General features: G+C 34.7%; 2 protein-coding genes across 2 annotated transcripts in view; one reads left to right on the top strand and one right to left on the bottom strand.

The window, feature by feature from the left end:
• Positions 1 to 10,649, top strand: part of Parpbp (PARP1 binding protein) — a 50,163-nt gene extending 39,514 nt beyond the window's left edge. The window contains exons 9-12 of the mRNA XM_076853238.2: positions 1,942 to 2,023; positions 7,586 to 7,588; positions 9,696 to 9,831; positions 10,309 to 10,649. Coding sequence (XP_076709353.2) covers positions 1,942 to 2,023; positions 7,586 to 7,588; positions 9,696 to 9,831; positions 10,309 to 10,649 — 562 coding nt within the window. The remainder of the gene's footprint in view (positions 1 to 1,941; positions 2,024 to 7,585; positions 7,589 to 9,695; positions 9,832 to 10,308) is intronic.
• Positions 10,650 to 11,014: 365 nt separating this feature from the next.
• On the bottom strand, positions 11,015 to 12,174 carry Pmch (pro-melanin concentrating hormone). The gene is given in 4 exon segments (XM_076853239.2): positions 11,015 to 11,064; positions 11,373 to 11,426; positions 11,429 to 11,570; positions 11,926 to 12,174. Coding segments are annotated over 4 exon segments (495 nt in total).
• Positions 12,175 to 27,578: the final 15,404 nt, after the last annotated feature.

Raw genomic sequence — 27,578 nt, forward strand, 5'->3', positions numbered from 1 at the left:
CTTACCTGTATGATCTCATTTAACTATAATTATTTCCTAAAAGCCCTATTTTCAAATCAGTTGTATCTGGGGATTAAGATTTCAACATATCTTTTTTGGAGGGATACATTTCCATCTATAGCAGATACTCTCCAGTTTTAATAGCAATTAAGTCAGTTACTCAATAGGTGGGTAAATTCTTAATTAAGTAAACATAGACTTCTAGGAATTTTAATGATTTTTAGAACAACCATATTAAATTTTAAATTTAGTACATTGTAGAAAAATTTCATAGAATCATCCTACTGTTTGATCATTTCTGTTTTCTATAGGAGCTACTTTTTAGAGATCTGTTTTTTGCTTATCTCCATTCACGATTGCTTCAGGGGCTCTCTCCCATGCCTCAGTATCTTTTTTCTTCTTTTTAAAGAGTGACTTCTTCATGGGTTTTCATTCAGTGTGTTATCTCATTTGTTACATCTCATCTTCCTTACTAGCTTTCCTTGACAGTTCTTCTGTCTTGGCACAATATAATTCTTCCACAGTCTACTTAAAAATGCCCACATGTTATCCTAACAATGGAAATTTCTCTTAGGAATATTTTACTGACACTGTGCTGGAATCTCAGAAAGCAGAATAAAGACAATGATCCTTTCTTTTTTCTCTCTCTCTTTTTACTTTTTTTCTATTTAACAAAATATGCTTTTAGGTAGAAGTATGGATAATTTTTATTTTCTGTTGGATTAAATTACATTATTTTTTAGGGAAAATTTTCTATTTGTATAATTTGTTTAAACCAAATTCCTGAGTTCGTTTTAAAAAGAGATTTTCCTGTACTTTAATCATGTGGCCAAACACGTTTCAATTATGAGGGAATTCCACATTAGCACTTTAGTTGTCATTGTGCAGACAGTCCATAGTAAGGTAAAATTTTAATTATCTGCACCAAAATGATAAAATTAAGCACAATGTAGTATATGAATTTAGGTCAATGTCAGGTTATTACTATTTTTTCTTAGGGTAAATTACCCTTTATTCTTATATAAATAATGATCTTTGAGTCAATGAGGTTCAGGTTTTGGCTCTATTAAGCTAAAAAGGAATTCATTTATTGAGGAATACAGGTTGACACAGCAGGCTGCAGGATCTCCTCCATTTTGCCTTCTCTAACCTTCCAATTCTATGTTTTCCTTTTTTTTCATTTCCCTACTCTTTTGACTTTTACGTATGTAGATATCTTATTTCCCTTAGTTAGACCTTAGTTAGACCTTAGACCTGGATATAGAGTCAATGAATTAATCAACATTTACCCTGAAGAGGTTGCATTATTCCCTTTAAGGGCATAATATAGTGCCTTGGAAATAAATTTAGAAGATCAAGAAATATTTAGTTATTGAATTAATTAAGCAAATTATTATTAGGATTCTCAAATAGGGGTGTGGATACTTATATGAAATATTATAAACATATAGCTTCAGCTGTTCTTTATCCTTTAGCCACTTTTAGGTAGAGCAGTGAGGGAAAACTAGCTTGTAAATTACTTTGGTTTATGAGAGTCTTCATTCATATAACAAGATAGCTTACATTAAATCATTTGTAAGTAATATTTATTTCTCATCATTCTGAAGGCTTGAAATCTAAGTTCAAATTGCCAGCACATTCATTGGTATTCACAGGTGAGGGTCTGTTCCTTGCAGATGACACCTTCTTACTGCATGTTCATGTAGCAAAAAAGGTGGAGGGCCCAAAGGGGCCAAACAGGATCTTGTATGCTTTTTGATAAGGACATTAAATTCCTTTGTGAAGGCAGAGCCCTCATGACCTAATCACCTTCCATAGGTCCCACCACTCAACTTTTGTAGGTCTCACCTCTGTTGTTTTGGAGATTAAGTGTCAACATAAATTTTGGAGGGACATAAACATTGAAACCATAACAACAAGTTTTGTCTTTTTTTTCCATAGCTCTCCCACACAAGTGAATAACTCATCAGTGAAACCCCTAAGAGAACGCATCTATAAGTCAATGCAAGAGAAAAAAAATAAGGTACAATTAAGTGTACTGTCATGAACATGATATTGTTTTGTTTTTAGAATAAATAAATATTTAAAGTTGAGGGGCATATTGTAAATATACATTGTATATGACCCAGTAAGAATGAATTGGAAAATGAGTAATGAGGATTGACAAACAGAAATTTTCCTTTTGTACAATCTTAACTAATCTGTTTTGGCTATTTAATTCACTAGACCTACAAGAAGAAAAGAAATAAGCAGTTGTTATTGCAAATATTGACTAAGAATCTGTTGAATGAATGGGAAAATAAATAAGACATGGGCTTCTCATTTGCATTTCCAATATCTTAAATGGAATCTTGAGAGACTCTGTGTGCTAGCTTTCTATCACTATTACAAATACATGAAATAATCAATATGTAAAGAAAAAAGGCTTACCTGTCTCAAAATTTCAGAGATTCCAGTCCATAATTGATTGGCCCTGTTTCTTTTAGGCCTGTAGTGGGGGTACTGGGTAGCAATGGCAGGGAGCCTGTGGCAGAACAAAACCATTCACTCCATAGCCAGGGAGGAAAGAGAGAGGAGGGGAGAAGAAGGGGCTAGGGTCCTACTATCTCCTTCAAGGGCATGTCCCCAATGACCTGAAGACTGCTCACTAGGCCCCATTTATGTCACTACTCCCAGTATTGCCAAGCTGAGGACCAAGACTTTTACCCATGGGCCTTTGGAAAATGTTCCAGATCCAACTATACTACCATGTAATTTAAAATTGTACCTGAATGAAGACATAATGGCAGAATGTAAATAATTGTAGATCAGCATGGGAAGGATATTTTATATTGTTCTTGACTAGAGCAGCTCTTTATATTTTTATTTAGTCTGAACTGTTTCATACAAAACATTTGTGCCTATAAGTAGTTAATAATGTATTTCTTTAAGCATTTAAAATTTTCTTGGTCTTTGTTTCTTTTTAAAGAAACTTGATTTTAATTCATTGAATTATATAATATACTTTTATTGAGTATCTACTATGTGTTAGACACTGTTGTAAGCTGAGAATCATTAATTTTTTAAACACATTTTTATATAAAATATACAATTATCCTTAAATCATCAAATAATTATTCATCTTGACACAACTAAAAAGAAAACTATAGTTTGTGTGCCCTTTCTGCTCCTTGGGCCAATTGGCAAAGCTTTTTTTTAGTACTGACAATTGAACCCAGGAATGCTTTAGCTTTAAGCCACTTTCCCAGCCCTCTTTTATTTTTTTATTTTGAGATAAGGTCTTGCTAAATTGACAAGGCTGTTCTCAAACTTGTAATCCTCCTGCTTCAACCTCCTGAGTCTCTGGGATTAGATGCTCAGCCAAAGCTTTTGATTATAATATATTTCATCTATGTACCTCAAATTCATTAATTTATTACTAACTATTGTCTTTCTGTTGGTTATTAATAGTAGTTAGTACTTAATGCCTATGGAACACATCATTGAATTTTGTTGTTTTCTATAATTATTTTGTCAATTCTTTATTGTATTCTTATAAGTATTTGTAGTATAATCACATAAACACATTTTTAAGGACATAGCAGGGCTATGTTAGCAAAGAAGTGTAAATAAACTAAACATCTGGAGAGGATAAAGTCTTTGGGAGATGAGCAGATTGATGTTGGCTATTTTTCTCCCCTGGTATTGTTTGCTAGTGTTGGATATGAGCTGATGATTGACTTTGGCCCACATAAAGGAACACTACTGAAGTAAAAAAGGAACCAATCTACCAACAAAGCTTTTTGGGTGTCTTAAAAGGCTTTTTACCCAGGACACATATGCTTGATTTTGTAGCTATGGGAGGTATGGGCTAAAATCACGTGTGGTCTTATTTGGAAAAGGAGACTGAGGCTGGGGCTGGGGCTCAGCAGTAGCGCAGGTTCCTGGCATGTGTGAGACACTGGGTTCATTTCTTAACACTGCATATAAATAAGAAAAGGAGACTCAGCTTGAGGAGTGGGACCTGCCTCAGGCACATGGCTGCCCTCCTTTTTTTTAGGACATTTGAAAATGAACTGGGGTAGGAGGTCAGAGAGCAGGGTGTGAGAACCTCTGAAAAACAGACCCAAACCCCCAGACTCCCAGGCCAGAGGCTGTAGACATCCCCACAAGCCTGGAGGAGGGACAGGTCCAGAGGATGAATGTGAGTTACGTTGTGTGTGGTGTGGCTGCCTCTGTCTCTATTGAAGAGAGCAGAGTCTACTCTGTATATGCCTTTCTAACTCTGAGCTTTTGCTTACTCATGTTTTTTTATTTCCTCATGGCTTCTCGCATACCCTTGTTATGATTTTAGTTTTACTTCTTCATTCATGAATTCATTCAGCCAACCCTCAGCACCTCCTGTATAACAGACTTGATGCTGGACACTGGAGATGACATAACTGTGAACAGGGCAGACAAAACACCCTGCTATGGTGGACAAAACTTCTCCACATATTTGTGCAGCTGAGGTAAAAGAACTAAAGGGAAGGCCTTAGCCTAGGCCTACTGCTACGCCCTCTTCACACCTAGCTTTGTTTCATACTTGAAGGGACATAGCATCAGAAGACTTGTTGTGGGTGCCCTGCTCCCCATCACCCTTGCCATAACAGTCGGCTTTTGAACCTGGAGGAAGAGGCCAATGTCATCCAGTGCCCAGGGATTCCAGGAACCTGGAGCAGGATTTAAGAGGGGTGTCTGGTCTCCTGGTGGGCATGTCTGAGGCCTCATAGTGGGATACACCACAAGGTGGTGAGAGGAGGACCAGAGGGGCCACCAGTTGCCAAACTTTAAAAGTTTTACTCTTTATGGAGTTTATATTTTAGCTGAGGAAAGCAGACAATAATCAAAACAAACAAGTAGATTTTATGGTATGTTAGAAGGCTATCAGTGCGATTGAGGAGAGGGCTAAGGAGAAAATGCTCTTTGCATGTGTTCTGATTTTTTGTAGGATGATAAATAGAGGTCTCCTTGACAAAATGATATTGAGCAAATACTCTAAGGGAATGAGAAGCATCATTTATTAGAATGAAGAAGGAATGTTTGTATTAGACTAAAACTGAATTTGTTTTGGTAAATGAATGAAGTTGGATTTTATTGAGTATCTACTAAGTGTCTTGGGACATCTTGTGTTGATGATACTTGCTCAACCCTAGAAGGCATTGTTTTCCCAAGTAGCTAGTAAGTAAGTGAGCAGGGATTTGTATTCAGGTGTCAGATTTTAAGGTTTATGCTATCTCCAAAGAGTAAATAGAGGCAGCATAATTATAATGAAGGGTCACAAAATGTTACTATTTAGGTCAGGATTTTTTTTTTTTTTTTTTTTTGGCTATTTGGCAAAGTAAATGAAATTTGAAAGATAAAGAATGAATGTTTTGAAATATGTACAAATTCATATGCCATCAAAGTTGCCAAATCTCTGCTTTTGAAAATGTGATCATGTAAGAATCAAAAGATAAATTTGAATATTTATTTCAGTTAATAGGTATGTTGAGAATAATGTCCATTTTCAAACTTGAGAATCTAAGTGTTGGTATGGTAGAGGTTAGAACTTCTATTTTCTTAATACTGCAGCTAATTCAGAATGGCTGTGACTTTTCTGTGTTTTGACTCATTCATCTTAATTTAACTGGAGTCAGGCTTTCCTATGTGAAGTACTATTTTCCTCAAACTGGGAACCTACTAATAATTTCAATTTAAAAAGAGCCTGTGGCAAAAAGACTTTTCAATTCTTGGCAAGTTTGAAGTTCATTGCAATTTTACTGTGGATAGAAATCTTTCCAAAGGAGGGAAATCACTCTACAAAGGAAAACTTTCAATCCGTTTTTCTCATGTGACTTGAACATAAAATGATTTTAACAGCCATGTATGAATCTGGACATTATTCTTAGTTGTTTAGTACTTCAAAAGCACTTTCAAGAGGGAATTGTTTTGCTTATTTGTGATTCCAAATCAAATACACAGAGAGATTTGGAAGATTTGCCACAGGAAATAATCTTAATTCTATGTAGCCACTAATCTTATGTAGAAAAATCCAACTTTTATGAACAAAGAAAAAGCAATCTCTTTTAAGTTATAAATATAAGCCGAAGTAGCTTGCATTGTTTTAAATTAAAATGAAAAAACTGACTATAAGTTCTTTTTTTAGCTGCATTCTTAGGTTCATTTTAGAATTAGCCTGGACCTGGGAGATGTAATTCAACAAATCTTATTTTGTAGGAATGCCTGCTTCATATATGTTACTACAATAATAACTATACAGTATCTTCATTATAATTCTGGAGTTATATAGTCTATCCAAGTTTTTTACTTCATATAATTCTGGCAGTACTGTGAGGTGTTATTTTATTTGTGTGGAAAAGTGAGAATGGCTTATCCAATAATGGATAAGCTTATCCAATAATGGCTTATCCAAGATTTCTATCTAATAAGAAATAGGGCCAGTATTAGAAGCTGGGCCTTTCAACTACAAATCAGGAGCTCCCCCCACCACTATCATTTTATCTTTCTGTGGTGCTTTGTTAGCTGGATATCACATTGTTGACTTCAGTCAAGTTCATGATCACGTAAAATCTGTATGTCTTTTTCCTACATAGTTTTCAAGTCAAGTTCGCCTCATCCTGTACATATGTAATTGATATTTTTGGACTAAATATAGGACTTTGTTTATCCCCACCCATTTTCATCTTATTATTTTCTACTTATGGTTTCTAGACTTCTGAATCTTTTCAATCTTGAGTATGTTATCCAGTTTTTTATTCCTTCCAGCCATATGTCAACAGCAAATTTTATAAATAGAATGTCTTTGTAATTATAGAAGACATCCTAGTTACCTCCTTTGTATACTATGTGCCTGTTGCAAAGCTGGAACTTAATAAGAGCCATTCTCATTATCTCTTTTGTATACTGTGTTCTTACCACATCAGTAACTTAATAAACAGTAACTGATTTAAAAAAAAATTGTGCAGGACAGAGAAAAGTAAATCTTTCTATGTATAACTTTTTATAAGAAAGAAGAAAAACCCTTAGTATAACTACTTTCAATTATTTTTTTTGGATGCAATTTTTCCAACACCACCATAGAGCTATTGTTTTCCTTCTCATATTTTGATATATTTATAATTGCTGTTTTTTATAATAAAGTTTATAATTGCTGTTTTTCATAAAGTGATTATTTTTTTTTCCTCATTTGAACCTGTTCTGTACTTTAAGAATCTGTTGCCTCATAACTGTGGTTTTCTAGAACTGTCCTGTGGTCACTAAGGGCTCCAACATTACTCTACAGGGGAGCTGAAGAGAGGAAATCCAGGTAGTTGTAGCACCAATTTCGACTGTATGTACACAGAAAACAAAGATTTTTTTACTTAGATTGTATATTAATAAATTAATAAAAGTAACAAAGCTTGCTGAAGAAATTTCTGTTTATCCTTTAAACATGAGGCTGAGAAAATATCAGTTGTCTGTAGTAAGTAATATAATTATTGTATTTTTATTTAGAGTGTTTTATGGGTGTTGCTGATGAAGATTTTGTAGTGGGAAGAAGGTACCTATAGGTGCCTTTGCTCAGCAAGTACTGAGAGAGTGATCCAAGACAGTCACTTAGCACCTCTTTGCCTGTAAGGTCTTGTCATATTTTTTGTAACTCTTTGTAAGGAATAGTTTATAATTCTCTATAAAGCAATAACTGGTGAAATGAAAAAAGTATGTGAAAAGATAATGTCCATGATTAGTTCTGGTCTTGCAGATGGAAATAAAAGTTCACAGATAATGTTACATAGCAATGATATGATATAATATAATATAGAGTTTTTTTCATAAAATTTATTTTAATAGCTTTATAATTTGTTTTAATTCTATATTTATAGGGTTATGTCCAAAAAGAACTACCTAAAACTTTCTATTGTATTATAGGAAATCTTGTGGTTGGAATAATATAACAGGAGTTGTGTTCATAAACCCATTCATTATCAGCAGCCAACTCTAGTTTGCTTTCTTAAAAAACATAACTTTTTGATCTTGTACATTTTTTTTGTGCAATTTTTGTGGGTAAGTGGAAGACAACAACAGTTGTCTAATGCCTCATTAAAGCACATAAAACATAATTTTTAGTGATCTGGGAAAAAGAGGTTCTCCCAAACCTACTGGACAGAAAAATAGAAAATTTATTATCCTAACAAAATTTGCCTTTATGAAACGGCCAAACAGAAGACTGTTCTAATTTCTTAAACCATAGTCAGTGGTTTTACTGCCATTATCTTTGCAACATCTGAGTAGAATGATACACTGAGCTCTTTGATTATATAACATACTATAAATTATTGAATATAATATGCTGTATATATAAATCTACTTTATAGTGATTTATTATCAATAAATAATATTGAGAATACTGTATTTATTATAGTTTGAAGTGTTTTTAAATAATTTCTAATTATTTGGAGAAATCTCCCCATTATAACTGAGTGGTTACAGAAAAACTTAAATTTTGAAATTTGTATTACATATATAGGCTACTTTGTTCTGAAATTAATTCCTATCTTTAAAATAGCCCAGTGGTTTTATGTTTGCAGAATACATTTCTGAAACTACTTTTTTTGCTATGTTGTTTTGAATTCTTAAATTTTATTTTAATTCTTAAAGTTCCTTCATTTTCAAAGCTAATTCTTAATTGAATCTTTCTAATTTTTCTCCAAATTATGAAGAAAGTTAGGAGTTCCTATTTTATGTTTGATAGATGCAAGAACATATTTTGAAATTTTTTTAAATTTATTTTTTAGGTGTAGATGGACACAACACAATGCCTTTATTTTTATGTGGTGCTGAGGATCGAACCTGGGTCCCGCCCATGCTAGGTGAACACTCTACCGCTGAGCCACAATCCCAGCCCCAATATTTTGAATTTTTAACTATTAAAATATTGGTTGAATCTTCTTAGAATGATACATTTAGATCATCTTTCTTGTTTTCCTACACATACAAATTTTAAACGAGATAATGCTTCTCCCCATTTCTTTTTTCAGGCTCTTTTATTTTCTGTTCTTCTTTTGACCTCTCTTTTTTCTCTTTTTTGTTTTATTATTTCTCCCTTCCTCAGTTTCTTTATTTTGAATTCCATATGTTGTCTTTCCAAAATAATTGTGCTCTATTTCTTAGAATGTAGAACTTGTATTTTCTATGATTATGCATATGAGTATTCTTTTCACTTATAATAAAATTCACTCTCCAAAGCAGCAGCCCAGACACAGGAATGTGTAACAAAAACCTCTGAAGAGTCTAAAGTTGATTTTTTAACAAGTATTTAAAAAAAATCAGAAATATACATAAAGCTAATATTGCTGATAGAAAAAAATGCCAACCATGGCAAAGAGTGAGTTTGCAAATTATAAAACATAAAAGGTCAAAAGTTTCCAATGAATAACAGAATTAAAAAAAATGTACAGTTGTAGATGGACATAATACCTTTATTTTATTTATTTTTATGTGGTGCTGAGAATTGAACCCAGTGCCTCACATGTGCTAGGTGAGTGCTCTACTGCTGAGCCACAACCCCAGACCCAAATAAGAGAATTTTTAAGGGAAATTTTTTTATACCTCAACCTTATAGAATGTGTGTTTATCTAGATAAAAACATAAAATAAAGTATAAATTGTGTATTTTTTTCTTTTTCCTGTTACCAGATGACTCAAACATTAATTAGATCGCAGTTTGCTTGTACTTATAAAGATGACTACATGATAAGCAACGATAAATGGAATAACATGAATTCTGCATCAGAACCTTTATGTCTTCTTCATATGGAAAACGACCTTGCTGGTGATTGACTTTATTTGAACAAATAAATAACAATTTGATTCTAGTATGCCAATTGGTTTTAATTTATATAAACCCAGATTATTTTTTGCACAGTGCTATGAAATGTAAAGGCTTATGTTTTTAAGGCCTGAGTTTATTTAAGAGGTTAAATCTAAGTACAAATTTATGGAAAGGAATAGGACAGTTTGATTTAACTAAATGTATTTAAAAAAATAATTCATATAATTTACTTAAGTATTAAATGTCATATATTCAAACAAATATTTATTGATAGGGATGAGAAGTGGTATGGCAGAATGAAAATTAATGTTATAATGTAGTTATATTTGTTAATTTTCAATTGGTTAGCATTATTTTATTGTAAATCATAAATTTTTGAATATTCTTTAGCCATTTTTAAAATTTATTTTAAAATTGTCACAAGTTATAATATGAATTATTATATGATTTCTTTCCCCTTTTCATCTTGCATAACAGAGAGTATAAAATCATCTGTTGGAAAATCAACAATTGCAACAAGTTCTGGAAATGTTCATCTGGACAGAAGTGAAAATGACAAAGTATCAAGAAAACCAAGTGGCCAGACAGGAAATAAAAGCTCAAAAAGGAAACAGGTGGATTTGGATGGCGAAAATATTCTCTGTGATAACAGAAATGAACCACCTCAACATAAAAATATTAAGAAACCTAAAACATCAAACAATTCACAGAATAAATTGGATAGCGAAGTAGCCAAAGTAGCAAAAGGCAAAAAGTGTACTTCCAAGGCCAAATTCATCACTGGCCAGACAAAGTTAACTCAATTTTTTAGACTGTGATTGTGTCTTTTATGTGTTTTAGATTTATGCATATGGAAAGCTGTACACCAAAGTCACATGTTTAATTTATAAAAGTTCAAGGTGTCAATTGTGATGCTTTCAAATTTTTCTTTGAAGTGAATGTAAGGTTCATGTGGTAAGCATTGTTTAAAAACACCACTGAGTCATAATTATGCAGAATTTTCACAAAGTTTAATATACAGAAAAAGCACATCATTTAGATTATTGGTATGTCTTAACACTACTTTCTTTTAAAGCAGACATTTAAAATAATATACAAGTTGTAGGAACATTAAGGGTTTTCTTCCCACTGGCAATGAAATGGTTTTGTTTTCTTCCCCAAAGATGACGTGAACCAACAGGTATCAGACTTGCCAACAAGGCCGGTAGACTCTCCCCAGCATGCACCTGAGCACTGAAGGAAGAATAAAATAGTTTAAATTACTCAAAGTACTACAATCATCACACAGAACTAAGAAATAATAATAATATTAATAATAATAATAATAACAAGAATGGATCTACTATAACTAATTCTGAGTAAACCAAAATTATCATACCTACATGCTTCTTATTCCCACATTTTTGACAGTCACTTAATGTCAACTGGAATTGAACATCAGTCTTATTTGATTTTGTTATAATGAGATCCAAATTCAGTTAAATTCAGAGGTCTTTTTATGGTATTAAGATATAAGAACTGAATTTTAAAAGACTACTCACTGTCAAAATCTCTCCTCCCTATTGGAAACTTAGCTGAGTTTTCTTCATCCCCAATTCTCTCTTTTCTTGTGTTGATTCAGTATTCTGAACTCCATTCTCAGCTGGAAAAGCTACAGATCCCTTTAATGCAAGATAAGGCTTCATAGCCAGATTCAGTGGCAGACCATGACTCACAAAATTATGTTTGGAGCCTGTGTTCTGTGAAGAGAAAATTTGTGTTTTAGCTGTCTTCTTTGGAATGGAGCAATGATACTATTGTTTAATGCCCTTATTGATCAACTTAAAGATGTTCTGCACTAGTTTTGACTCCTTAAAAATAGCTTAGATACAAGTTTAGTCCGGGGGAAAAAACTTTTGTATAAAAAGATATTCTCTGGAATGAGAGAGCCACCTGTTTTACATGAATTGTCATCAGTTATCCTACTAATGCATATTGTCACTATTTGCATATATTTCTATTTATTAAATAAAAATGTCAATTTTTCTTTTCAGAAGATTTTTAAAAAATTTACATTTCTGTTAACAATAAAAGACAAGTCACATAGCTACTCACCTTTGAATTTTTGTTTTCCTCATCATTCATGAAACTGTTCTCATCATTTTTATACTGTTCCAGAGAAGGGGCAACAACTGATCTTTCTGCAGTATCTTCCTTCTGAAAGGCTTTTCCCATCCGAAATGTATTAAACACCATGTCATCTTCTAAATTTCTTATGGACTTGGAGGCTGAAAGTAAAATACCTTGAGAAAACAGAGAAAAAGTTAATATTAATATATAGGAAGAGAGACTCATTTTTGCCATTCTTAGTTTGATGTTTGCATAAAGACAAACAAGGATGTTTCACAGTCAGCCTGCTTGCTAAATCCTACCTTTATATATTTTCCAGGTTGAATCGAAAGCACTTCAAAGACTTACACTTTCATCATTTTAGACATGACTCATCAGATAGAGGCTTTTGTATAGCTGCTAATACCTACATTGTTTTGGATCTAGTGGCATATTGTTTAGTTTAAGTGTGACTTTTCTGAGAATCTGATTAAGATCCTTGGTAAAAGGCTTTCTGTGGAGTAGATTATAGTCTCTTGAAAATGGGTAGTTATTAAGGAAGACCACAGGACATCAGGCTCTTTCAAATATTGTTGTTCCTTCAGTATATTTTCTGATTAAGATATTAAAACTCAAGTTACTTCACTCAAGGATGATAAGGATAAAAGTTTTATTTTCTTTTAATTCGGATTAAATTGAAATAATCTTCAGAAGGGATTTTCTTTGATAAACACTTGATATTGTCTTTGGTGTTTAAATGACATAAACTTGTCAGTGTGAACAAAAAGGCATTCATGCTTCATCTAAAACTGACCTGTCAGATGTGTTTTGTCTCTATGTTTACAAAAGGATAATGCTGAATATTTATTAGTGGGTTTATCAGTAAATGATTAAGATGTCATAGAAAAGAATATTTTTGTGCTCCATAAATGTTAATTTTGGATATTATAAGATTTTTAATCATACATTTCAGAATTAATGTCTACTTTTGATTCCAGTGAGTAAGAGAATATATTCTCATATGTTTTCTGGTATATATGTCTAAGATATTTTTTTAGGGTATATTCCAAAGTATGGGATTTTTGGACCCTGGAGTATGCATATATTCAGTTTTACTAATGCCAAAATATTTTCCAGAAGAGTAGTAATCGGTTTATGCTCCCAGCAGCAGGATCTGAGGAGTCCCATTCTTCTATGTCCTAGCCAATGCTTAAGTATCTCCCTTCCCTTTTAATTTTTATTTTTCTAACTACAAAAGAGATTGAGTTCCTTTCCATTTATCTTTCCATTTAATGTAAAATACCTTTTCTCTGTCCATTTTCTATTGGGTTGTCTTTTTCTAATTGATTTGTGGGAATTCTTTATATAATATTTTGGTTGTTAATTATTTGTTAGCCTTCTGTGGTACAAATATTTTCTCTTAGGTTTTTTTCTTGTCTTCTCAGCCTTCTTGTGGTATTTTTGGGTGAACCAAACTTATTAATTTTTAATGTTTAATATTTTTTCTTTATGATTAGTACTTTTTAATGTGTTTTTTTTTAGAAATCTTCCCCAACTTTGAGATTATTAGCATATTCCCATATATTTTCTTTTAAAAGTTAAAATGTTTTGATTTTTACTCTTAAATTCTTAGTTTATCTGGAATTTTGTATATGATCTTAGAAGTTGAATTTTGCTTTTCCAATATTCTTACATATTTCTTAATTGAATCATCCTTTCCCTGCTGATCTGCTATGGCACCTGTGCAGTACAACAGGTTTCTGTGTGTGTGTGTGTGTGTGTGTGTGTGTGTCTGTCTGTCTGTCTGTCTGTCTGTGTGTGCCTTTCTGAACTCTTTATTCCACTATCATTTTACACTTTTAATTAATATAACTTTATATTTTTAATATCTGAAGGTAAATTTTCTCAGCCCTCTACTTACCCACCAGTTTTACTTCAACAGCAGTTCCTTGGCTACTCTTGAACATTTCTTTTCCTTATATATCTTAAAATCAGCTTTTCAACTTCTGGGAGAAATTTTGATGGTATTTCAAGGTAATTTCATTGGTTTTATAGATTCATTTTGGAGAGAAGTCGAATTATTTAATTAAATGGTATCTTTTTAAAAACTACTTTTTCCAACATTATTGCTAGTATGCACAAATGCAGTTTGCTTTTGTATTAGTGATCTAATACAGAAAAAAACTTTCTAAATTCTTTAATAGTTTATAAAATTTAGATACTTTGGTGTTTTCTATGAAGACAATTAATATTGATAATAAAACGGTGGTATTGTATTTCTTCCTTGTAAGTTTGTTTATATTTGTGTGTGTGTGCGCGCGCGCGCATGCGCGCGCGCGCGCGCGCGCACGCCTATGTTCATACAGACTTGGCCAAAACTTGCAGTATGTGTTGGGAATGGAGATAACACTGTTGTGTTCATGAATTGACAGAATGATTTCAATGTCTCACCATTGAGCATGATGTTTGCAAAGGCTTATTACAGACACTTTTTATAAGGTGAAGGGTGTTCTATTTCTGGGTTACAAATAGATTTTTTTATTATGCATTGTTTTTCAATCTTATTAAATGCTTTTTCTGCATATATTATTGAGATGATCATTTTCTCCTTCAGTCTTTAATATGCTAAGTTGGTAGATTTCTCCAATGTTAATTTAATCATGTGTTTTGAAACAAACCTTTTAATTATATTCAATATGGCAATATTTGATTTAGGACATTTTACATTTATTATGTGTGAGACTCATCTATAATTTCCTCTTGTAAATTAATATTCTACTAACTTCATAAATGAACTGAGTGGGAAGATTTATTCTTTATGTTTTTTCCTACTATTAAACTATTTGGGCTTTATGTTTATTTAGTGGGAGTTTGTCTTTTAATGATTAATTTACTTTCTTTAGTGACTATAGAAACATTCAATTCTCTGTATCTTTTAGTTTGTTTTAGGAATATACATTATTCTATAGTTTGTCCATTTCACTTCAGTGTATTTTATCAGAGGTAGATAGCTGCTGATTCACCTGGAGGCTACCTAAATCTTTTAGGCAGATGGTCTCTTAGCATATTTATAAACAAGAGACTGTCATCCCCTGAAATCTTTGTTCTTAGAGTTCCATTATCTTTATAATGTTTCTGTTTGTTCTTTGGTTTGTTTCCCAGAGCTGAAACCCACTCTAAAGGTGCCTGTTTAATCTACAGAAATGTTTGTTAATGGTAACTGTTTTTTCTTAGCTGCCGTTTTGGAAGTATACAAATATTAACAATTATGTATTTTGATTTAGGTTTCCATTGGTCAAATTGGTTTGGCTGATCTTCATCCAAAATTGAGACCAAATCCAAACCATTTTGATGGTTTAGAAAAGTTAGTTAATGTTTTCCTTTATTTTGCTTAAACTGTCATAGCCTCTTGAACATTATGAGGTTCTCCCATAACCATTTAATTATGGATATAGTTTCCAAATTTTTTAATGATAAATTTTTTAACATTGGTTACTGTGATGTGCAGTGGAGCATAGTAGATTTCTTTTTCATTGATGCTGAAAATGAAATGTCTCCAAGTGGTAGAAAGGGATTTTGAAGGAAAACTATTGCCAGATGGGAAGGGGTGGTTCAGAAAACCTTGGGAAAGCAACAAGCTATTTATATCAGATATGATCTTCATTTTCTGAAAAACTACTACTAATACCATGTATTTATTTATTTGTTTATAATTTTTAGTTGTAGATGCACATGATACCTTTATGTAATTTATTTATGTGGTGCTGAGGATCAAACCTAGTGCCCCACGCATGCATGGCAAGTGCTTTACCACTGAGCCACAAGCCCAGCCCAACACCATGTATTTATAAATCACTTTATTGAACTTTTCTTTCTTCCAGTTAGCATATCTTTTCTATGTGTTGCTAGTCAATTTACAATAAATCAAATGTCAGTTAGTCACTGGTTTACTGAGAATGCTGAATTTCTTAATGGCTGATTTTATGAGTGTAAAACCCAAGATTATTCACTTATGTTATCAAAAGGTATAAGCAGAGTTGAAATTCCTTTTCAAATTTCTTTAGTGAGCTCATACACTTCCATCTAGATACTGCCATTAACATTTTGTTTGCATTCTTCTATTTTTTTCTCTTACCATTTATCATCTTATTCTTTTAATATATTACAAAGCACATTTCACACATCAGTACATATTCCATTAAATGCTACAGCATATATATTATTGCCTAGAATCTAATATTTATTTATAGAGTTTTTCTTTTTAGGTAAAATTTATAGAAAATTAAATGCATAAATCTATATATATTTGAAAAATATATATTCTATGTAACCTAAATTTCTTTTAAGATACAGTATATTACCTTCACCCTAGTAATGTCTTGCCTCCTCATGGTGTTTCTATATCACATCCTTCCCACTGTCCCTCAATCCAGTCTTCTGCTTTTCGGCAATCACTGTTCAAATTTTTTTTTTTTTTTATCATGTGGTGCTTTTGATCTTTGTGGAATCACACAGTGAGTAATCTTTTATGCAAGTCCCCTCTCAGCATATTTGACATATATCTGTGATGTTGTGTGAATCACTAGTTCTTCCTTTTTATTACTATTATGAATATCCCACATTTGGCTTATCCATTTTCTTCTTGATGGACTCTTGAGTTACTCCCAGATTTGAACAATTATGAGTAAAGCTGTTATGTGCATCCTCGTACAGTTTGTGTGTGTGTGTGTGTGTGTGTGTGTGTGTGTGTCTGTGTCTGTGTATAGGAGGGACATATGTTTTTATTTTTCTCAGGTAAATACCTAGGAATAGAATTGCTGGGTCTTAAGTTAATGTATATTTGATTTTATAAGAAATTGTCAGATTATTTACCAAAGTGATTGTACCATTTTACACTTGAATTAATTATGTTAGAGCAACATTTGATGTTGACAGTCTTAAATCTATCCATTTTGATAGATGAATAATGATATCTCCTTGTGGTTTTGCTTGTATTTGCCTGATAACCAAAGAAGTCAGTTGCCAAGGAAGAAGGATTGGAGAGATGCTAGTCAAAGGATTCAAAATTTTAGTTAGGAATAATAAAAAGAGATCTCTTGGGGCTGTGCTAGTTAGAGCGCTCACCTAGCACATGCGAGGTGCTGGGTTTAATCCTCAGCACCACATAAAAACAAATACATAAAATAAAGGTATTAAAAAAAGAGATCTCTTATATAAGATGGTGACTATAGTGCGTGACAACTTGAAAACTGCTAGGAGTAGAGTTTAAGTGCTCTGTGGTAGTTTTGTAATGTATCAACTTGCCTATGCTGAATTACCTTTTCCAGAATTTCACATTCTTTTTTTGAAAAAACTATTTAGTTGTAGATAGATACAATAACTTTATTTTATTTGATTATTTATTTATTTATTATGTGGTGCTGAGGATTGAACCCAGAGTCTCACACACACAAGGCTAGTGCTCTACCACTGAGCCACAACCCCAGCCCTGAATTTCACATTCTTTACCTGTATGTTTCCTGTTGGAGTGGGCCACAAAAGACATTTTTTTAAAAAAAATTTGAAGAGTGGGAGTGAAGCAGAGGCCACTTATAATTCATACAGATGTCACTTGTCTGCTGGCTCATCCTTTTGGCTGGGGTAGTAGTCAGACTGGCAACTGCTCCACTTTCCCCTGGAACCACTTTCAGTTTCTCTGACCACCGACCTGTGTTTGGTTGTTGCTGTGTAACAGAGGGTGCTAGCTTTCCTCAGGACATTCAGACCATTCATGCCAGATGCAGCATGATCTGACATGAGTTTCAGTCTGTCCTCATGGGTGTCAATTCATGCTGGTAGATTCCAGTTAATTTATATCCATCTGTCCTTCCCAATTTCCTGCCCTGTGAACTCCAGAATGAGATGGAACAATCTTACAAGTGCTACTGAATAACTTGTATGGTTGCATGAGATCAAATCCTATAACAAATCATGTATGTTTCTGTATATGTGCATATATATGTATGGTTCTATTTCTCTGTGTTTTAGTTAGCTTTTCCACTGCTATGACAAAGGACCTGACCAGAACAACTGGAGAGGAGGAAAGGTTTATTTGAGGGTTCATGGTTTCAGAGGTCTTAGTCCATAGAAGGCTGGCTCCATTCCTCAGGGTTCGAGGTGAGGCTGAACATCATGGCAAGAGAATATGGCGGAGGGAAGCAGATCACATCATGGTGATCAGAAAGCAGAGAGAAAGAGAGACTCCACTTTCCAGATACAAAATATATACCCCATAGCCACACCCCTAGTGAACCATTTCCTCCAGCACACCCCACCCCCTCCAGTTACCACTCAGTTAATCCCATCAGAGATCAACCCATTGATCAGGTTAAAGCATTGTCTTACCTGTGAGCTTTTGGGGGATACCACATCTAAACAAAAACACTCTGATTGAACCATGACTTATTATCTTCCCAGCTCTTTTTATGAGTCCAGTATAAACTTGGTAAAAGGGAAATAGAGGATGCCATCAGAAGCCTACCAACTAAGAAAAGCCCAGGACCAGATGGATACACAACTGAGTTCTACAAGACCTTAAAAGAAGAACTAACACCAATACTCCTCAAAGAGGGAACACTTCCGGGGCTGGGGATGTGGCTCAAGCGGTAGCGCGCTCGCCTGGCATGCGTGCGGCCCGGGTTCGATCCTCAGCACCACATACAAACAAAGATGTTGTGTCCGCCAAGAACTAAAAAAAAAATAAATATTGAAATTCTCTCTCTCTCCCTCTTTCTCACTCTCTCTCACTCTTTCTTTAAAAAAAAAAAAAAAAAGAGGGAACACTTCCAAACACATTCTATGAGGCCAATATCACCCTGATTTCAAAATCAGACAAAGACACATCAAAGAAAGAAAACTTCAGACCAATATCTCTAATGAATATAGATGCAAAAATTCTCAATAAAATTCTGGCAAATCGAATACAAAAACATATCAAAAAGATAGTGCACCACAATCAAGGGATGAACCCTACTTGATCATGGTGCACTACAGAAATCAATAAATGTAATTTATTACATTAGTAGACTCAAAGATAAAAATTATACGAACACCTCAATAGATGTAGAGAAAGCATTTGGCAAAATACAGCACCCCTTCATGTTTAAAACACTAGAAAAACTAGAGTTAACAGCAACATACCTTAACATTGTAAATGCTATCTATGCTAAGCTCCACGCCAACATCATTCTAAGTGGAGAAAAATTAAAAGTATTCCATCTAAAAACTGGAACAAGATAGGGATACACTCTTTCACCACTTCTGTTTAACATAGTTCTTGAAACTCTAGACAGAGCTGTTAAGGTCTGTAAACAAGTCAGATTGGCATCTGTTATTTTGCCAGAGAAATGTTAGAGTCTGTAAACAAGTCTGCACGGTGCCTGGCAAAATGCCAGAGGGAGTGGTTTGTGAAGTAACAAAAGCGAGCCATTAAGTGTGGAGATTCCTTATTGGTTGACTGCTCTATCTATTTTATGCTAATTAGATAGGCTGTGTAAAATGTATAAATACCGCTCTTATTCTACAATAAACAGCTTCCACTCCTGCTGTATCAACGTACACAAGTCATTTGTCACCCCCCGGCACAGAGCAATTATACAGACAAAGGAAATTAAAGGGATATAGATAGGAAAAGAAGAACTCAAATTATCACTATTTGCTGACTATATGAATCTATCCCTAGAAGACCAAAAAAATTCCACCAGAAATCTTCTAGAAATAATAAATGAATTCAGCCAAGTAGCAGGATACAAAATCCATAAATGGAAGGCATTTCTGTACGTCAGGGACAAATCCTGAGAAAAAGAAACTAGGAAAACCACCCCATTTACAGTAGCCTCAAAAACAAAAACAACCTTGGGAATCAACTTTAATGAAAAAAGTGAAAGACCTCTACAATGAAAACTACAGAATGCTAAAGAAAAAAAAGACCTTAGAAGATGGAAAGATCTACCTTGTTCTTGGATAATATTAATTATCAAAATGACCATACTACCAAAAGCACTATACAGATTCAAATGCAATCCCAATCAAAATATCAATGACATTTCTCATAGAAATAGAAAAAGCAATCATGAAATTCATCAAAAAAATTGTGCACCATGATCAAGTAGGATTCATCCCTGGGATGCAAGGCTGGTTCAATATACGGAAATCAATAAATGTTACTCACCACATCAATAGACTTAAAAATAAGAACCATATGATCATCTCGATAGATGCAGAAAAAGCATTCGACAAAGTACAGCATCCCTTTATGTTCAAAACTCTAGAAAAACTAGGGCTAACAGGAACTTACCTCAACATTGTAAAAGCAATCTATGCTAAGCCTCAGGCTAGGATCATTCTGAATGGAGAAAAATTGAAGGCATTCCATCTAAAATCTGGAACAAGACAGGGATGCCCTCTCTCACCACTTCTGTTCAACATAGTTCTTGAAACACTGGCCAGAGCAATTAGACAGATGAAAGAAATTAAAGGCATAAAAATAGGAAGAGAAGAACTTAAATTATCACTATTTGCAGATGACATGATTCTATACCTAGCAGACCCAAAAGGGTCTACAAAGAAACTATTAGAGCTAATAAATGAATTCAGCAAAGTGGCAGGATATAAAATCAACACGTATAAATCAAAGGCATTCCTGTATATCAGCGACAAATCCTCTGAAATGGAAATGAGGACAACCACTCCATTCACAATATCCTCAAAAAAAAATAAAATACTTGGGAATCATCCTAACAAAAGAGGTGAAAGACTTATACAATGAAAACTACAGAACCCTAAAGAGAGAAATAGAAGAAGATCTTAGAAGATGGAAAAATATACCCTGTTCGTGGATAGGCAGAACTAACATCATCAAAATGGCGATATTACTGAAAGTTCTCTATAGGTTTAATGCAATGCCAATCAAAATCCCAATGGCATTTTTTGTAGAAATAGAGAAAGCAATCATGAAATTCATATGGAAAAATAAAAGACCTAGAATAGCAAAAACAATGCTAAGCAGGAAGTGTGAATCAGGCGGTATAGCGATACCAGACTTCAAACTATACTACAGAGCAATAGTAACAAAAACAGCATGGTACTGGTACCAAAACAGGCGGGTGGACCAATGGTACAGAATAGAGGAAACAGAAACCAATCCCCAAAACTACAACTATCTTATATTTGATAAAGGGGCTAAAAGCAAGCAATGGAGGAAGGATAGCATCTTCAACAAATGGTGCTGGGAAAACTGGAAATCCATATGCAACAAAATGAAACTGAATCCCTTTCTCTCGCCATGCACAAAAGTTAACTCAAAATGGATCAAGGAGCTTGATATCAAATCAGAGACACGGCGTCTGATAGAAGAAAAAGTTGGCTACGATCTACATACTGTGGGGTCGGGCTCCAAATTCCTCAATAGGACACCCATAGCACAAGAGTTAATAACTAGAATCAACAAATGGGACTTACTCAAACTAAAAAGTTTTTTTCTCAGCAAAAGAAACAATAAGAGAGATAAATAGGGAGCCTACGTCCTGGGAACAAATCTTTACTCCTCACACTTCAGACAGAGCCCTAATATCCAGAATATACAAAGAACTAAAAAAATTAGACAATAAGATAACAAATAACCCAATCAACAAATGAGCCAAGGACCTGAACAGGCACTTCTCAGAGGAGGACATACAATCAATCAACAAGTACATGAAAAAATGCTCACCATCTCTAGCAGTCAGAGAAATGCAAATCAAAACCACCCTAAGATACCATCTCACTCCAGTAAGATTGGCAGCCATTAGGAAGTCAAACAACAACAAGTACTGGCGAGGATGTGGGGAAAAGGGTACACTTGTTCATTGTTGGTGGGACTGCAAATTGGTGCAGCCAATCTGGAAAGCAGTATGGAGATTTCTTGGAAAGCTGGGAATGGAACCACCATTTGACCCAGCTATTCCCCCTCTCGGTCTATTCCCTAAAGACCTAAAAAGAGCATGCTACAGGGACACTGCAACATCGATGTTCATAGCAGCACAATTCACAATAGCAAGACTGTGGAACCAACCTAGATGCCCTTCAATAGACGAGTGGATAAAAAAAATGTGGCATTTATACACAATGGAGTATTAGTCTGAATTAAAAAATGACAAAAATCATAGAATTTGGAGGGAAATGGATGGCATTAGAGCAGATTATGCTAAGTGAAGCTAGCCAATCCCTAAAAAACAAATGCCAAATGTCTTCTTTGATATAAGGAGAGTAACTAAGAACAGAGTAGGGATGAAGAGCATGAGAAGAAGATTAACATTAAACAGGGATGAGAGGTGGGAGGGAAAGGGAGGGAGAAGGGAAATTGCATGGAAATGGAAGGAGACCCTCAGGGGTATACAAAATTACATACAAGAGGAAGCGAGGGGAAAGGGAAAAATAATACAAGGGGGAGATATGAACTACAGTAGAGGGGGTAGAGAGAGAAGAGGGGAGGGGAGGGGAGGGGAGGGGGGATAGTAAAGGATAGGAAAGGCAGCAGAATACAACAGACACTAGTATGGCAATATATAAATCAATGGAAGTGTAAGTGATGTGATTTTGCAATCTGTATACGGGGTAAAAATGGGAGTTCATAACCCACTTGAATCAAAGTGTGAAATATGATGTATCAAGAACTATGTAATGTTTTGAACAACCAACAATAAAAAAAATTTTTAAAAAATTTAAAAAAAAAGAAATTCATCTGGAAGAATAAGAGACCCAGAATAGCCGAATCAATCCTTAGCAAGAAGAGTGAAGCTATTGGCATTACTATTCCAGATCTTAAACTATACTACAGAGCAATAGTAACAAAAACAGCATGGTATTGGCTCCAAAATAGACCTGTAGACCAATGGTACAGAATAGAGGACACAGAGAAAAACCCACATAATTACAGTTATCTTATTATATTAGACAAAGGTGCCAAAAACTGATATTGGAGAAAAGATAGCCTCTTCAACAAATAGTGCTGGGAAAACTGGAAATCCACATGTAACAAAATGAAATTAAACCTTTATCTCTCATAATGCACAAAACTCAAAGGAGACTTTGTGCCTAATGGAAGAAAAAGTGGTCCTAAATCTTCATCATGTCAGTTTAGGCCCCAACTTCCTTAATAAGACTCCTATAACACAAGAATTAAAACCAAGAATCAATAAATGGGATGGATTCAAACTAAAAAGTTCTTCTCAGCAAAAGAAACAATCAGTGAGGTGAATAGAGAGCCTACAGAATGGAAGCAAATCCCCCCAAGCACATCAGACAGCACCAATTTTAGGATAATATATAAAGCACTCAAAAACCTTAACACCAAAAAAACAAATAACCCAATCAATAAATGGGCCAAGGAACTGAAAAGACACTTCTCAGAAAAGGGTATACAATCAATCGACAAATATATGAAATATGTTCCATATCTTTAGCAATTAGAGAAATGCAAATCAAAACTACTCTAAGATTTCATCTCACTCCAGTCAGAATGGTAGCTATTATGAATAAAAACAATAAGTGTTGTCGAGGATGTGGGGAAAAAGGCACACTCATACATTGCTGGTGGGAGTGTAAATTGGTGCAGCCAACATGGAAAGCAGTATGCAGATTCCTTGGAAAACTTGGAAGGGAACCACCATTTGACCCAGCTATCCCACTCCTTGGTTTATACCCCAAAGACTTAAAAACAGCATACTACAGGGACACACCCATATCAATGTTTATAGCAGCACAATTCACAATAGATAAAATGTGGAACCAACCCAGATGCCCTTCAGTAGATGAGTGGATAAGGAAACTTTGGTATATATACACAACGTAATATTACTCAGCAATAAAAGAGAATAAAATCATGGCATTTGCAGGTAATTGGATGGAGTTGGAGAATATAATGCTAAGCGAAGTAAGCCAATCCCCAAAAAAACAAAGACTGAATGTTTTCTTTGATGTGAGGATGCTGACTCATAATGGTGATGGCAGGGGAACATGGGAGGAACAGAGGAACTTCACAGATAAGGCAAAGAGGAGGGAGGGAAAAGGAGAGAGCATGGAGGTAGGAAAGATGGTGGAATGAGTTAGATATCATTACCCTAAGTACATGTATGAAAATAAGAATGGTGTGAAAATACTTTGTGTACAACCAGTGACTTGAAAAGTTGTACTCTCTATGTGTAATATGAAATGAATTGCATTCTGTCTTCATATATAACAAATTAGAATAAATAAAAAAATAAAGTATGAATTAATATAAACAAGAAAAAAAATCTGGAAAGAATATTATAATAAGGGAAAATTGCAGGCCAGTCTTTTCAGTGAACATGAGATTTAAAAATTCTAAGCAAGCTGTTAGCAGTGGCCCACACCTGTAATCCCAGTGGCTCAGGAGGCTGAGGCAGGAGGATTGCCAATTCAAAGCCAGCTCAGCAAAAGTGAGGCATTAAACAACTCAGTGAGACCCTGTCTCTAAATAAAATACAAAATAGGGGCTGGGAATGTGGCTCAGTGATTGAGTACTTCTGAGTTCAATTTCTAATACCCTGCCCCCCCAAAAAAAATCCTAAGCAAAATATTATGAAACAGATCCAGTTATATGGAAAACTGGATTCATGACTAGGTGGATTTATTTCTAGAATCTAAAATAGTTTCACTTTTTAAAGAATCAGGGGCTGGGGCTCAGCGGCAGAGGACTTGCCTTGCCCATGTGAGGCACTGGGTTCAACCCTCAGCACCACATAAAAATAAATAAACAAAATAAAAGTATTGTGTCCATCTACAAAAAATATATATATACAAATATTCATATATATTTATATTTATATATATTATATATGAATCATTGAAATTTGCCATTTTAAATGAATAAAGGAAAAAACCCAAAATTATCTCAATAAATGTAGACAAGCACAATGATCATCTATATCAAGTGCTACTGGACTTGTAAGGTGAGAACTAAGAATTCATCTTTGATTTTGCTGTGTGGTACTCATTGATGACCTTAATGATGAGGTTTCAATGACACTGGTAGGGTTTAACACCTAATAGGAGAGGGTTTTAAAAAGAATGAGAGAATAAGTAGAGATAGTGGATATATACAATATGTCAACAATTTATAGAGGAATGAAGAAGAGTTGTGTTGGGGACAGAAAGGTGACACCAAGGGAATTATCCTTTTTTTTTTTAACATGGAAGATATTATAGCTTGATGATCAGAGAGCATTACGACTTTTATCTTGATGGTAAGCAAATTCAGCATTGCTAAATTCATGGGATCCAGCTAACAGGAGGTGTTACCTGCTATTGACAGTATGTAATGAAAAGGACATTCATTCTCCTTCCCAACTCTTAAACATGTGGTGGTAAGAAGGTCAATGAAGTGGGGAAGACTCTAAGTGTGTTTGTTACCCAAGAGGCATGGTACAAAGATCAGAGAGGAAAAGAGAAAACACAGATCTATCTAGAGATGAAAGTGTGGGTAAGACAGATGTCTCAACAGGCGCACAGGTGGATACGGGGAAAGGGCATTGGAACACATGGTCTGGTGATTTTGGCTCACAAGAGACTTAGTGCCAGCACTCCCTTAGGAGAGGGTTGTATGTGTGTGGTGTTAGGTGGTTGCCAGGGAAAGCTAGCTCCTTCTGGGCATTTAGATCGGCAGTGGGCTTGGGAAGGTAAGTGTTAAGTCGGGTTGATAAGTTGACCCTTCTCAAGTAAGAATCAACTTCAGTCTGTCTTTCCTTTGAAGGTTCAGAGACATTGAAGGTTTCCATCACACCACTTGGGCTTGTGGGAGTGCTAAGAGGCTGTAGACTTGGGAAAGCCCTCCCATTTTTCTCCAACAGTATCTTCTTGTGATGTTCAGTGCAGTGGACTTGCAGATGGCAGAGTGGGACTTGTGGAGAGAGTTTGGTGATGATCTACTGTTAGTCCAGTGCATATGAACAAGTTGGGCAGGAACATTGATGTCCTCAAGCTTTGTGTGGATTTATTTATGTTGCAGCAATATGTCATTGAATGATGAGTCTGCCTTGCATATGGTTTCCTCTTTTAATTAGTTTTATAAGGATTTAAAATTCATCTCTTAAGAATCCTAGTGGCCTGGCTGCTTCTCTGTGTCTCATAACTGGAAAGTATGTTGCTCTAACTGTCATGTAAACAGAATTAATAAAAGTGTTTAAGAAGCCAAATGAAGACACAGTTCTAGTGAATTGGATGTCCTTAATTTTTAGAGTTTTAGGGCTTGTAGATGGACAAGTTGTAGATGGACATAGTATCTTTTATTTATTTATTTTTATGTGGTGCTGAAGATTGAACTCAGTGCCCATCAAGTGCGAGGAAAGTGCTCTATCCCTGTGCTATGACCCAGCCTTGGCTAATAATCTTGAGAATTGCTTTAACAACTATTGGCACAAATCTACTATAAGTGACATTAAGAGTCATATGAACATTCTTGAGATTATTTTCATGGCTATAATACCAGTTGCCTTGTAAAGATGATTCTTGGATTTTGTTTTGATTCCTAACAATTTTGGAGTCAGGAGCATGCTTCCAGAATACCAACCTGATGATAGCTTTCAACACTGAGTTAACCAACAAGAATTGTTATATGTATACATAGATTCACAATTTCGGGTTTCTTTACCATTATTTACGGTAAATATTTCATTGAGTTTTCATTGTTGCACAAGTTAGGAATCTCTAATTTGTACTTTCATGGTTGTCTTTAGCCTCAGACATTCCTACTTATTATGTTGAGAACTCTATACTCTAAAAACAGTTTGAAATGTAAATGAAAATGTGATTCATTTATTGAACTCCATGTTCTTCTGTTTGTGATAGATGTTGGATCAGATAAAAACATCTTGATATTGGCATACATGCAGGTGTTTTCATTCCACGTATGTAAATGCTTCTCACTGTGATTGTAACTTTTCTCATGAAATTCCCTGCTCTTAAAATTCCCTCATCTTGTCTGTCCCCCCATCTAAATCTAAAATCTCCTCCAAGATTCTTCTCCTTCTAGCTTTCTCTGAATACTATAGCATGGGTCCCTGTATCCATGCCATGTAACTCTAGCGCCTGCCCACTCTTTGAATCTCACCCCAATTGGACTAAACTAGTGAGAAATGATCAGATATCACACAAGGAAAAGTTGACATGGTCTTTCACTTTGGGGATTCCCCTCTGAGCCTCTGTCATCACCATGACAACATTTTTCTGCTAGCCTGCTGGAGAGAGCTACATAAAAGAGAGCCATGTGATGCCGGCAGCCATAGTTGAGGCCATCCTCAGCCAGTGGGCATCCTGTTAATCATCAGACATTACAGCAAGTCCAGTCAAGGTCAGCAGAACTGTATAGCTGGCTCCCAGATGACCTCAAAAGCATAAGTCATAAACATTTTTGTTGTGTGCTTTCTGAAATTTTGAATATGTTTGTACAAGAAGGAAAAAATTATAGGGTAATACTCATGAAGTATTATTGTAGCAATGGATCATTGATAGAACTGTCCTACATGGCCTGGCCCAGGCCTTCCTTACTAAGTATATTTCTTCCTACTCTCTCCCTCTTTCTTGCCTCTCTAGCTGTCTTGACCTTTCTGTGTAGGTGACATGCC

The sequence above is a fragment of the Callospermophilus lateralis genome, chromosome 4 (assembly GCF_048772815.1).
Source record: "Callospermophilus lateralis isolate mCalLat2 chromosome 4, mCalLat2.hap1, whole genome shotgun sequence".
In the NCBI taxonomy this organism is placed as follows: domain Eukaryota; kingdom Metazoa; phylum Chordata; class Mammalia; order Rodentia; family Sciuridae; genus Callospermophilus; species Callospermophilus lateralis.